The sequence below is a fragment of the Sprattus sprattus genome, assembly GCF_963457725.1.
Source record: "Sprattus sprattus genome assembly, chromosome: 3".
In the NCBI taxonomy this organism is placed as follows: domain Eukaryota; kingdom Metazoa; phylum Chordata; class Actinopteri; order Clupeiformes; family Clupeidae; genus Sprattus; species Sprattus sprattus.
The window spans coordinates 40,697,902-40,710,297 of record NC_137922.1 but is presented as its reverse complement, the minus strand read 5'-3'; the positions used below and the strand labels follow the sequence as shown (position 1 = coordinate 40,710,297).

The window sequence follows — 12,396 nt, the reverse complement described above, 5'->3', positions numbered from 1 at the left end:
GAATCGGGGGGGGCATTGTTGTTCTGCCTCTGAGCTGGCAGTGGAGGTAGACACAGAGCCAAATCGACGTCTGTGTAAAAGGGACAGCCAGCATGGCAGACCAGAGGTGTATAGCAGCTAACTAAAATGAAGCAGGACTACTGTGTTGTCAGAACACACAAATCCGACATGATAAGCACAAACGTGTTGTATATGATGCACACCAACTTCGCTTGAGTCAGAACACTGGTATTAATGCGCATGGCTGGCAAGAGCCTGCCCACACCAAGTTCACCTGTCACGCATCTTGTCATGCTTTTAAAAAGAGTTTTAACCTTTGACATAGTCACAGTCTCTGTAAGGCTCTGTTAGGTTCATCGCCATGTTGATAAAGTGTGACAATCAAAGACAAATCGATTCAATTAAGTCAAGCTCAAACTTCAAGAGGCGCTGTAGTGCAATTTTCTGAGTTGGAAGTATCCGAGTTCCAAGTGGTCTTGAATGCAGCATTATAGGTCAAGCTATGATGCTGTGTTCAACGCCACCCGCACACTGGCTTGGGCAGCATTATGCCACCTCTGTATGGTTCAGAGTAAACAAGCGAAAGGATGCCATAATGAGGGCTCTTTTTAACGGCAGTATAGGCGGGTTCACTGTTTAAAAAAAGGAAACAGACACACAATGGCCTCAGGTTTTTTCACACCTCCGTGTCTCTCTAGGATAGAGGTGTGAACGCCAGTGAAGTCTCTGCATGTAAATGGGAGCTGCCAAACAACAACAACCACAACAAACGGAAAAAGCAGGAGGGACAATAAGCTCTGGCCTTATGATAAGGTTTATTACTGCCTCTAGGAGAAAGCGATGAAAAGGAGAACAGAGATGTCATCCTGACTTTGTGGTTTACCGCTCCCACCCCCTGCATGAGACATCAAAGAGGGCAGTATTGAGCCTCAGGTGATCCTTTTGGTCATGAGGGTTCAAGTCATCTGAAAATCTGAGGAAGTTCCCATTTATCAGGAGTGATACCACCATTCCACCCCCACCCCCCCTCCTCCTCTCAAAACACCACCTCTTCTTCTCAAAATGGACCTCCTGCCTATTCTCAGTGCACAACCCCCCATCTCAACACAGCCCACGCTCTGTGTACAGTATCTGACAGGGAACATCTAAACAATTCGCTCAGATGGTGCACGCCACATCCACAAGTTCACGACCCCCCCATCGAAACAAAACGATTCGATGAAATATGAGAGGGGGGATGATGTAACTTTCAAATGAATTTGCCCAAGAGAGAAACCAGAAACGACAAAGCTTTAGTTTTGAAAAAAAGAGCTGGGTTTTGAATGAACGAGGGCAAAAGAGAGGGATGGAGGGAGAGAGAGAGAGAGAGAACATGGAGTACCTCAGCCTCACCTCAGCGTTTACTCCACTGCCACGGCGGTGTAAACTATGGAGAGGGAGGTTAACGGCACTCGGATGCGCTTTGACGTGGTTACATTTTCCCGAGGATTTCCTCTGGCTGCTGGCAGGGATGTTTCACAGCACTTAAACCACATCTTTAACTATTTTCAGAAACCATCATTCATTCCACTCTAATTCTCTCTCTCTCTCTCTCTCTCTCTCTCTCTCTTCTAGTCTCTCCCACTTCAATATTCTAATTTCACACAGCAACCTGATTGGATTTTCACGGAAATCTTTTAATTCTTAACCTAGAGTTTCTCCCCTCCCAAAAAAAACACTCCAGCTCGCTTTTTAATCCTTGACCTGGTTCTACTAATTAATTACTTGGCATTCGTCAGTGATAGGGTCAGGAGAGATCGGCTAATTGGAAAAGTAGTGCCAGGAGTCGTCACGCAAGCGTCCAATGTTCTTAAAAAAAAAAAAAAAAGAACCAACAGAGCATAGAGCTCCTGGCAAAGACACCTGCCATCCACACCCACCGAGGACGTATCGACGTGTGATCGTGTTGCCTTGACACAGTTCCGCCAATCCCTCTTTAGAACCTACATCAGAAAGAAGGAAAGATTGAAAGAAAGCGATGAAGGAGACATTTTAGGCCTCGGCTCTCAGCTAGGCAGCCTGACGACACATAATACACACGGGTTCCATCAGATCTCTGGCCCGCTCTAACACCCAGACGCAGACGTACTTAGACAGTCGCACATTCTTCCAGTGAAGCACTTTGATATCTATATGCAGGTCTAAGCCCTTGCTCTGCACATGTTGGGAATAGACTGGGGGGGGGGGGGGGGGGTTGTGTGGGATTAATGGGCTTAAATCCCATTGTCTCTCTGTGAGAGATTTAGTTTAAATACTCTCTAATCCATCAGAGCTGCCAACTAAGCCAACACTTCCTCACTTCTGTGTTTAGCACCCTATGGGGTGAAGAAATCTGCGAGATTAAGTAAATGACGGTTGTCTGTCGTTTTTCTTCCCTTTTTTCTCTCCGCCAAATGCTTTGTTTCCGACACTTTTTTTCATCATAGCTGCTTGGGGGGTTGGGTGTGTGTGTCGAGGTATTACTGTAACAGGAGGCACTCTCTTTCTATTTTTTTCTCTTCCTCTTTCTCTCTCTCTCTCTGTCTCTCTCACTCTTTCACACTGGGCGAATGAAATCTGTAATTACCTGGGAGTCGTGTTCTCGGCGGCCGTGCCTGTTCTGTCAGGTCCTCCTCGCCCACGACAGTCGGCGCGCAAACAGCCGTAAACACGAGCGTCTGGCGCATAACGAGGAAAGAGAGAGAGAGACAGACAGACAGAGAGAGGGAGAGAAAGAGAAAGAGAGAGAGAGAGCAGCTGCTCCTGTTTACTCTACGCCGCCCAGAAAAACATCCTGTGCCGCGCAGCCAGCGGAACGCTTCACAGGGCCCAACAATAAACAGCAGCAGCCAGCGCCGACCCCACGCTGGAGCTCCAACTGGAGCGTGAGCAGCAGGCGCTTCACATTTAGCCCGAGCCGGGTGGCAGACGTCTGGGGGGCGACACGGGCCTGCTCTCGGCCCCTAGTGAACACATATCACCACAAAAGGTTTAGTTATAGGAAAGATAATGAAAAAACACAAAGGTTAGAATTGTTAAGTGTAGAGACAGCAGCGAGTACACAGCGCTTTGAGTTAGGGTGTGAGCATGTATAAAAGAAAGATGCTCCACTGCCTCACTGGTATATGGTTTGGCATATATGTCATTAGATGATGTCTTGCATTTCTTACAGTACATATTTTGTTATACATCCTTTTGGCTGTTTTTAATGTGGTCGGTGGATTAAAGCCATGCCTGGCTTTGCTTGAGAGAAGTAAGACAGGGAATAGGGTCGAGTGTGTTTGCTGCAACAGCTCAGCAGTGAAGGCTTGACCGCGCCGTAACGGCTGGCATGTGTGTTTAGACAAGGCCCTCTGACGACAGCAGAGTTTGCGCTGGGCACAGAGGAGCACCACGGTTCGTGTTGTGTCTGCCCTGGCAACACATAAAAGCGGGTGAGGACAAGAACGGCCTCCCGATGGTTACTGGAATGTGTTTGTGTGTGTTTGTGTGTGTGTGTGTGTTTGTGTGTGTGTGTGTGTGTGTGTGTGTGTGTGTGTGTGTGTGTGTGTGTGTGTGTGTGTGTGTGTGTGTGTGTGTGTGATTGTGTGTGTTCTCATCTGCTGTGTTGTTTGTTTGTAGTTGAGTGTCACTGACATGCCCAGGTACTTTCAGTGCAGACAGACGCATTTGAGTTTTTTTTGTTGTCAACGGGTTTGTCAGGAGTATACAGGAATGTTTATTAGTCACACAGAGTTCTCTCTCTTTCTCTTTCCCTCCGCTCTCTGTCTCTCTTTCTCTTGCTCTGTGTGGTTGTCTTAGACTTTTTGACCTCCACGTGCTATTTCCATCGGTGTCATTTTCTAACATCTAGCTTTCTCAGTGCAATATCCTCTAATTTTCTTTCTTTAAATTAGTTCCTCTTCTCATTTTTTTTCAGTTTCATCATATTGGTTACTCTTTCACAACTTTTTCTGTTTATGCTAATTTCTCGCTCATGAAACAGTTTAGCTCGGGAAACAGTGTCCTCACTGTCTATCACTCTTTTCACATTTATTTTTCTCAGTCTGTTTCCCTTCCAATTTCTTTTTATGTATATCTCTCATTTCCCTTCTCTTTCTCTGTTTTTCTTCTCGTCCTCTTCTCTCCTTCCTGACGTTTTTGTTCTCTCTCTCTCTCTCTCCCCCTCTCCATCTCCCTCCAGCTGTGGCGTTTCACAGCCCACCGGTGAAGATCAAGAAAGAGCCGCAGAGCCCCGGCTCCGACCCCAGCCAGTCCTGCAGCCACAAACAGAGATTCAACTACCCCAATGGAGGAGAGCAGTGCCTTTATGCCAGGTGCCTGCCACACACACACACACACACACACGCACACACCGTACTCACACACACACACACACACACACACACACACACACACACACACACACACACACACACACACACACACACACACACACACAAAAAACACACACACACACATACTCTCACAGCTCTCCCTTCACATACAAACACACACACATTCACCCTCACAGATACCCACACTTACTCCCACACACACACACACACACACGCACACACACACACACACACACACACACACACACACACACACACACACACACACACACACACACACACACACACACACACACACACACACACACATCCAGTCTCACAGATACCCACACCTACTCCCACACACCCACACACTCTCCGCAAGATTAGATGAAACCGCATCCTCCTGATTAGCGAGGAACGTTGCTGCCTTGTTATCAGCAGAGAGGAAACACACAATCAGGCATTTTGACCATGATCTACAACAAATGGGTTCCTCAACACTCTACAAACACAGGTTGATAATGATGTACACTTACAAGAGTATGGTAGTAACCTAGGAACACAAGAGTATGGCATGAACCTAGGAACACAAGAGTGTGGTAGGAACCTATGAACACAAGAGTATGGTAGTAACCTAGGAACACAAGAGTATGGCATGAACCTAGGAACACAAGAGTGTGGTAGGAACCTAGGAACACAAGAGTGTGGCAGGAACCTAGGAACACAAGAGTGTGGTAGGAACCTAGGAACACAAGAGTGTGGTAGGAACCTAGGAACACAAGAGTGTGGTAGGAACCTAGGAACACAAGAGTGTGGTAGGAACCTAGGAACACAAGAGTGTGGTAGGAACCTAGGAACACAAGAGTGTGGTAGGAACCTAGGAACACAAGAGTGTGGTAGGAACCTAGGAAAGAGTGTGGTAGGAACCTATGAACACAAGAGTGTGGAAGGAACCTATGAACACAAGAGTGTGGAAGGAACCTAGGAACACAAGAGTGTGGTAGGAACCTAGGAACACAAGAGTGTGGTAGGAACCTAGGAAAGAGTGTGGTAGGAACCTATGAACACAAGAGTGTGGAAGGAACCTATGAACACAAGAGTGTGGAAGGAACCTGTGAACACAAGAGTGTGGTAGGAACCTATGAACACAAGAGTGTGGTAGGAACCTAGGAACACAAGAGTGTGGTAGGAACCTAGGAACACAAGAGTGTGGTAGGAACCTAGGAACACAAGAGTGTGGTAGGAACCTAGGAACACAAGAGTGTGGTAGGAACCTATGAACACAAGAGTGTGGTAGGAACCTAGGAAAGAGTGTGGTAGGAACCTATGAACACAAGAGTGTGGAAGGAACCTAGGAACACAAGAGTGTGGTAGGAACCTATGAACACAAGAGTGTGGTAGGAACCTAAGAACACAAGAGTGTGGTAGGAACCTAGGAACACAAGAGTGTGGTAGGAACCTAGGAACACAAGAGTGTGGTAGGAACCTAGGAACACAAGAGTGTGGCAGGAACCTAGGAACACAAGAGTGTGGCAGGAACCTAGGAACACAAGAGTGTGGTAGGAACCTAGGAACACAAGAGTGTGGTAGGAACCTAGGAACACAAGAGTGTGGTAGGAACCTAGGAACACAAGAGTGTGGTAGGAACCTAGGAACACAAGATTCTTAGTATTGTACTCTAACATTCTGCCTTAGCCACACACACTGTGCACATTTAAGAAAAGACAATGAAAGGGTTAGCTGCGCTACAAATACACCACATGAAATAGCAAAGACAAATGAAATATGTGTGCATACTGCATACTCATGCTGTTGTCTGTGTGGTGGCTCCTGCAGTGCCTATGAGCAGAAGAGAGCCGTGGCAGCAGCAGCAGCAGCAGCAGGCGGGTCCAAGAGCTCCTGCCCCGGAGCCCAAGCGGGGACCATGTCCCCCATGCAGCATTACTCCCCCAAGCCACCACCCATGGGGGCCCGGCCTGAGCAGGGCTACATGAACAACCCTGCGGGCTCCCAGCCTCTGCCCGGCCACAGCCACAGCCACAACCACAGCCACAGCCACAGCCACAGCTACTCTCTGAACCACAGGTAAACCCCCATCTCCACCTGGAACACATAGAGCAACGTGACCTACACATGAAAAACACACAATAATTTTTTTTTTTACATTTAGTCATAAAGCAGACGCTTTTATCCAAAGCGACGTACAAAGGAGTAAACAATCAAGCTACGAGCAATAGAGACCTAGTGTAACGATAAATAGTACTTTACATAAGAAATAAAAAGTGCAGGAATGCACTACTATACTGTATGTGCCTGAATTAGAATTATGAAGCCATACGATATTTTGGGATCAATGCTGCGTTAATCTATACCATTGATTTTTTTAGCATTGACAGTGAACTGATACCTTGACCGAGCATGAATGAAATGAAATCGACACGAGAAGGGAATCAATATGGTTACTTATACTCTCAGTGCTCTAGCTTTTTTCTCCATCTCCACCTGTGGGCTAAGACTGTGGTGTCTTTGCTTCCTTCTCTCTGCTCCAGGTATCAAGGGGGTCATGGCCAAGGGGACATGTGTCCTCAGTTCCCCCCTCAGAGCCAGCCTCTCCCCTGCATGCATCCTTCAAACAGTGCTGGGCCGGCGGGCAACGCAGGCGGAGGCGGAGGAGGTGGAGGTGGAGGCGGAGGGGGTGGTGTTGGAGGCTACCATCGGCAGCACTCGGACCCCTGCCAGCCGTACCTGCAGCAGAACTTCAAGCAGGAGTACCTGGACCCCCTGTATGAGCGGGCGGCGCACCTGGCCGGACCCCAGCATCCTCCCCAAAGGTTCCCCCCGGCCCACATGATGGTCAAGCAGGAGCCCACCGACTACACTTATGACCCAGGTGAGTGTGTATGTGTATGTGTATGTGTGTATTGGTTTGTATCATCAGTGAGTCTACAGAGAATGAGTGAGTAAATGTATGTGTGTGCGACTCTGCTTGCATCTGTGTGTGTGTGTTTGTGAGAGAGAGAGAAAGTGAAAGACAAAGTTTTTGAATGAAACAATGCACAGTCGAGGGTGTGTTGAGGCACTTGTGTGTATTATAGAAAGGTTTGACTGAAGGAGTGTGACAATGTGTGTGTTTGTGTGTCGGTGTGGATGTGTTGTTTGCACAGGCAGGGTCAGAGCAGTGCAGGCGGGTGGAAGTAGTGTAGACGGTGCAGGGGACTGTGGCGCCCTGGCAGCACACTGCAGTCACTGACTCATACAGTCTTTCGCTGGCTGCAGATTCCTTGAAATGGCTGTTCTGCTCCGCTTTCAGTTTCCCCGACTATGGCCTTTGGAGCAGAGGACAAAATGGCTCTTGGTCCAACCCTCCCTTCCTCTTCTTTCCTTCAAAAACCTGTGGTTTTCCTGTATTGTCTCATGCACTCCTCTCCTCTTTTCTCCTCTGCACAACTTTCTTCTTAGCTTCTCTACCATTTTTCTTCTTCTTGTTCATTCTCTACTTCCCCTCTTTTTTCAAACCATTTTCTCCTCTTTCTCCTCTTTTTCTTGACTTCCCCTCTGCTGCTCCCCCTTGTTTTCTTCTCTCATCAGCTCTTCTCTCCCTCTCCCTCTCCTCCACCTCCTCCTGCTCTTTCTCGCGTTCTGTGAAAGGGAGGCAGAGGAATTTCATTGAGAAAATGGAGGGCATTGGAAAGACTAGAATCCCCAGCGGAGCGCTCGGAGGTGTAGGGTTTCAGCAGCGGCTTCCTTTTCTGCAGGCAGATGAACTCATAATGGAAAAATGAGCGTAGCCGCGGTAACGCGAGCCGTGTGCTGGCTTGGTGGTGATGGGGTGAGGTGGGGGCAGGAGGGAGGAGGGCAGGGTGGGGTAGCCGGGGGCCTTGGCCCATAGAAACACACAGCTTTGCTGAGAGCAGCAGAGTCCAAGTCTCTCTCTCTCTCTCTCATTCTTGCTGTCTCCCTTTCTATCCCAGCCATGTGATTGAGAGAGTAAGTGTGCGTGTGTGTCAAATACAGTGACCGAAAAAAAAACCTTGTGAGGACCATTCATTAATACAGTCTGAAAGATCAAAACAAGGGATGTCTTGGCTGTGCTGAAGTTTGCATAGCTGACGTGCACTAGATGGAGGGATGGAGGGATGGAGGGAGGGAGGGGAGGTCAAACACAAACGTGGCTACAAAGGCGGCCCGGTGGCCATGAAGCAGCGTCCCGTTTCTCCCTCTCTTTCAAACGCACTGGATTTGATAGGGCTGTCAGACTCAGCTTTGTGCTGGCCAGGAATCTGGCGGCGTCAGAGGCGAGCGAGCTCAACAAAAGGATGTTTGTCTGTGGATAAACTGTGCTATCAGAGGTGGAGCCCGGCCTGCTGTGGCCGCCTTATCAGTAAACTGTGAGGGGGTGTGCTTCACCCCCCTCCCTCTCTCTCTCCCGATCTCTCTCTCTCTCTCTCCGAGTCATTCTGTCTTTTCCCTGTTTCTGTTTTGATCCCACTCTTGCTTTCTGTGAACCAGTCTGTCTCTTTCACTTTTTTGTCTCTCTCTCTCACTTATTTTGAATCTGTATATCTGTTTCCCTCAATTTTCGTCTTCCCTCTCTTTTTTAATCCGTCTATCTGACGGTTAGACTGTCTCTCCCTGTTTTTGTCTTTCTCTGAATCTGTCCATTTGCCTGTCTACCTCACTTTCTGTCTCTCTCTCGCTCTGATTCTGTTCATCCATCCTTTCTCTCTCTTTCTCTTCTTCTTTCATACTTTTTCCATGAATCTGTCTATCTGTCTGTCTCTCTCTCCCTCTCTCTCTAACCCAGCCAACAGACCAGCTTCTCAGGCTGCCTGCGCTCCCTCAGGCCCTGTGGCAGGCACTCCTATTAGCACAGGAATGGTGAATGAGCTGGAACACATTCAACACCAGAGTCTGACACTGATGAGGGTGTTGTCCTCAGTGTTGTTGCAGACTGCGCGAGAGCCTCATGCAGGCTCGCTGACATTTAGACAGTAATTATAGTCTTACGCTCTTTGACAGACGCGGTGGCACAGCAGAAATGGCAAAGGCATTTAGGTCTATTAGGATTATCTCTCACATACACTCAAGTGCATGTATTGATCAACCCTGTCTACCCTATTTAAAAAAGCAAACAAACAAAAAAATGATCATGTTACTGCAGGAGGAAGTAGAAAACATCAATTCAAAAACTTATCAAAACATACAGTGGCAAATTGTCAGAGCATGAGTCACCTTGCAAAGAAGCAAGGGCACTCCACCTCGGAAACCTCCCCCACGATACACACTTAGAACGACAGCACAGACACACACAGACAAAAGGAATGAAGCGGAATTAATGAGGAAAAAATTGTTTTGTTTGGGATATATATATATCGTTAAGAGCTGTAATGTACTAATAATGAATAAAAACTGGAATGTAAGCGCACACTCTCATCTCAAGTCTCCACTCCCTGCCCTGAGAGATGCAGACGGTCTTGAGAGAGTGAGAGAGTGAGACCGTCAGAGATGCACACGGTTGTGAGAGAGTGAGACCGTCAGAGAGACAGACGGCAGTGAGAGAGTGAGTCCGTCGGAAACGTAGACGGGAGTGAGAGAGTGAGACCGTCAGAGACACAGACAGAAATGAGAGGGTGAGACCTTCAAAGACACAGACGGCAGTGAGAGAGTGAGTCCGTCGGAAACGCAGACGGGAGTGAGAGAGTGAGACCGTCAGAGACACAGACAGGAGTGAGAGAGTGAGACCTTCAAAGACACAGACGGCAGTGAGAGAGTGAGTCCGTCGGAAACGCAGACAGGAGTGAGAGAGTGAGACCGTCAGAGACACAGACAGGAGTGAGAGAGTGAGAGAGTGAGACCTCCATTACTGGCCGTAGCCAGTGTGACAGGTCGGCTGCAGGTGGGTGCAGTGCGGTGCAGACGCTGCAGGGAGCCCGCTGCCCCAGCTGGCTGCAGCACCGCGATTCCACCGTGCCTCTCTGGTCGCCTGGCGCCTATAAATACCCCCGCCGACAGGTGATATTATGACAAATGCCAGTGTCGTCCTTGCTGCACTCCGGAGTAGAGGTCAATACCATCAGTATAACACAGGGGGTTCTGAGACAGAGGCTCAGGAGCAGAGGTGGAGGACTGAACAGTCCAGCACATAGTCGTACAATGTGGTTGACTCAGCACTGCTACACTCCCCTTGATGCTAACTTATCCCCTCAGCTTTGAGATTTGACTCACTCCCCTCCTTTTTGTCTCTCTTAGATGTGCCTGGATGTCCTTCTATGTACCAACACAGCGAGGGCTACCAAAACCAACAGCATAACAATGAAGGTAAGAGTTTCCATCAATATCCTGAAGAATAATGTGATGCACAATACAGTATACCACTTACATCTTAATGCATAGTTGGCAGATGTCTATAACAGTGACACTGACTTTGACTTTAAAAGGCTAATCTCTACAAAGGGTATGCAGAGAAGGAATTGGTATCCTTTTATGCAAACAAGGTATATCCAAATTCTGCTTGATTATGCTGTGTCTCCTTCCTCTCACATCACATCACCTCTTGGCCTCGTAGGGAATCCCCTATGGAACCGGTCCATGTGAGGGTGGAGTGATGAGTGCTTGAATGACTAATGCCAAACTGGCCTGGGCGAGCTGTAGAGTGTTGTGGTGAAATGGTTAGGCAGAGACTCGTGGATTCGCCCGTTCATAACTCGAATGCGCCCGAGGATTGGCCGGCGCTTTCTGTGGTCATTGGCTTACCAGGCCAGAGGGTCTGTGTTTCCATTGGCAGAGTTGCTCAATCCCCCCCCCCCCACACACACACACATCCCCTTTGCCTCAGGAATTCCAGGATAAATATTACTACTGGAAAAGCAAAGTATTTTTCCTGGAGGAGTGAAAAAAGAATCCATCTCCTCGCTACACTTTGTTTGTGTCGCACCATTTTGAGTAATCCCAGCAGTCTTCTCTACGCCCTGCTCTAATGAGTTATTAATAACAGAATGGCCGTCACATCCTCTGCAGCTGGTCAAATGTCCCGAGCGCCACAGATCATCCAAAATAAGTCTTTGTCCTTTTTTTCCCCCTCTTGTTGTCGTTGTAGAGTTCAGCCTCTATGAATCACAAGGACTTGAGGAGAAATGCTATGTACTGTATCTCCTGAAGAGTTTCTTGGAGTTATGCAAGGCTTTCTTTTTTTGTCTTTTCTTTTTTTCGTTTAAGCAAAAACACATTTGTTGCCCCAGTCATGATTTTCAGTGTAATTCAACCTCATCGCCTTGACGCAGGCAATCTGGCTTGAATGAACAAGCAAACATTCATAAGAGCTTTGCTCTGTGCCTTTTCTACCTAACACATTTTTTACCTTTCTTTTTTGTTTTGTTCCCAGGTTATCTCTTTGAAAATGACTCCCGAGTCGTTCCTGAGAAGTTTGAAGGTGAGTGTCTCACTGAATATCCTGAGGTATTATATTAACTTCACAAAAGAAGTACACACATCAAGAATGGGGTTACTAGGAGCATCAAACGATGGCTAAATGGCAACAACACACATGCACACAAACGTTTGTGTTTATTCACGTGGTACACAGACCAGGATCAAGTCTCGGGCAGACAATAATCCACACCTGTACACACAGCTATCAGTGACCACATCCTTGGTGCAAGACGCAACTGATACTCCTACAAACAATAACCTTAAAGGCCTTTTTTGCATTACCGACTTGGGCCGCGATGGTGCGTGGTGTCTGTTTCCCCATGTGTGAGGGATACCAAGGCTCTCATGACATCTTGAAAATGAGCTGAGCTGTCTGTTTCCCATGGCGCTGATTGATAAGCTGGGCTGGGATGGGAGTCTCAAGGACAGTCGGACCAGCTGAACTGGTGTGAGCGTATTCTCTAGCCAGGTGTCAGTTACCCTACCAGGGTTCCCACGCTTGGGAGCCAGTTAATGTAGTGAACCTGCTAATGCTGATATCATGCTCACCATTGAGGAATGCAACGTAACTTCCCATAGTAAATCGAGAACCAGGAGTTTGCTTACTCTTAATTTTATAAATGATTCTTTG

The 12,396-nt window shown here is 47.8% G+C and overlaps 1 protein-coding gene across 1 annotated transcript in view; it reads left to right on the top strand.

The window, feature by feature from the left end:
- The window catches only part of etv4 (ETS variant transcription factor 4), a 31,664-nt gene that overhangs the window by 15,968 nt on the left and 3,300 nt on the right, over positions 1-12,396 (top strand). Inside the window, exons 5-9 of the mRNA XM_080835179.1 lie at positions 4,202-4,334; positions 6,174-6,422; positions 6,887-7,227; positions 10,587-10,655; positions 11,719-11,766. Coding sequence (XP_080691305.1) covers positions 4,202-4,334; positions 6,174-6,422; positions 6,887-7,227; positions 10,587-10,655; positions 11,719-11,766 — 840 coding nt within the window. The remainder of the gene's footprint in view (positions 1-4,201; positions 4,335-6,173; positions 6,423-6,886; positions 7,228-10,586; positions 10,656-11,718; positions 11,767-12,396) is intronic.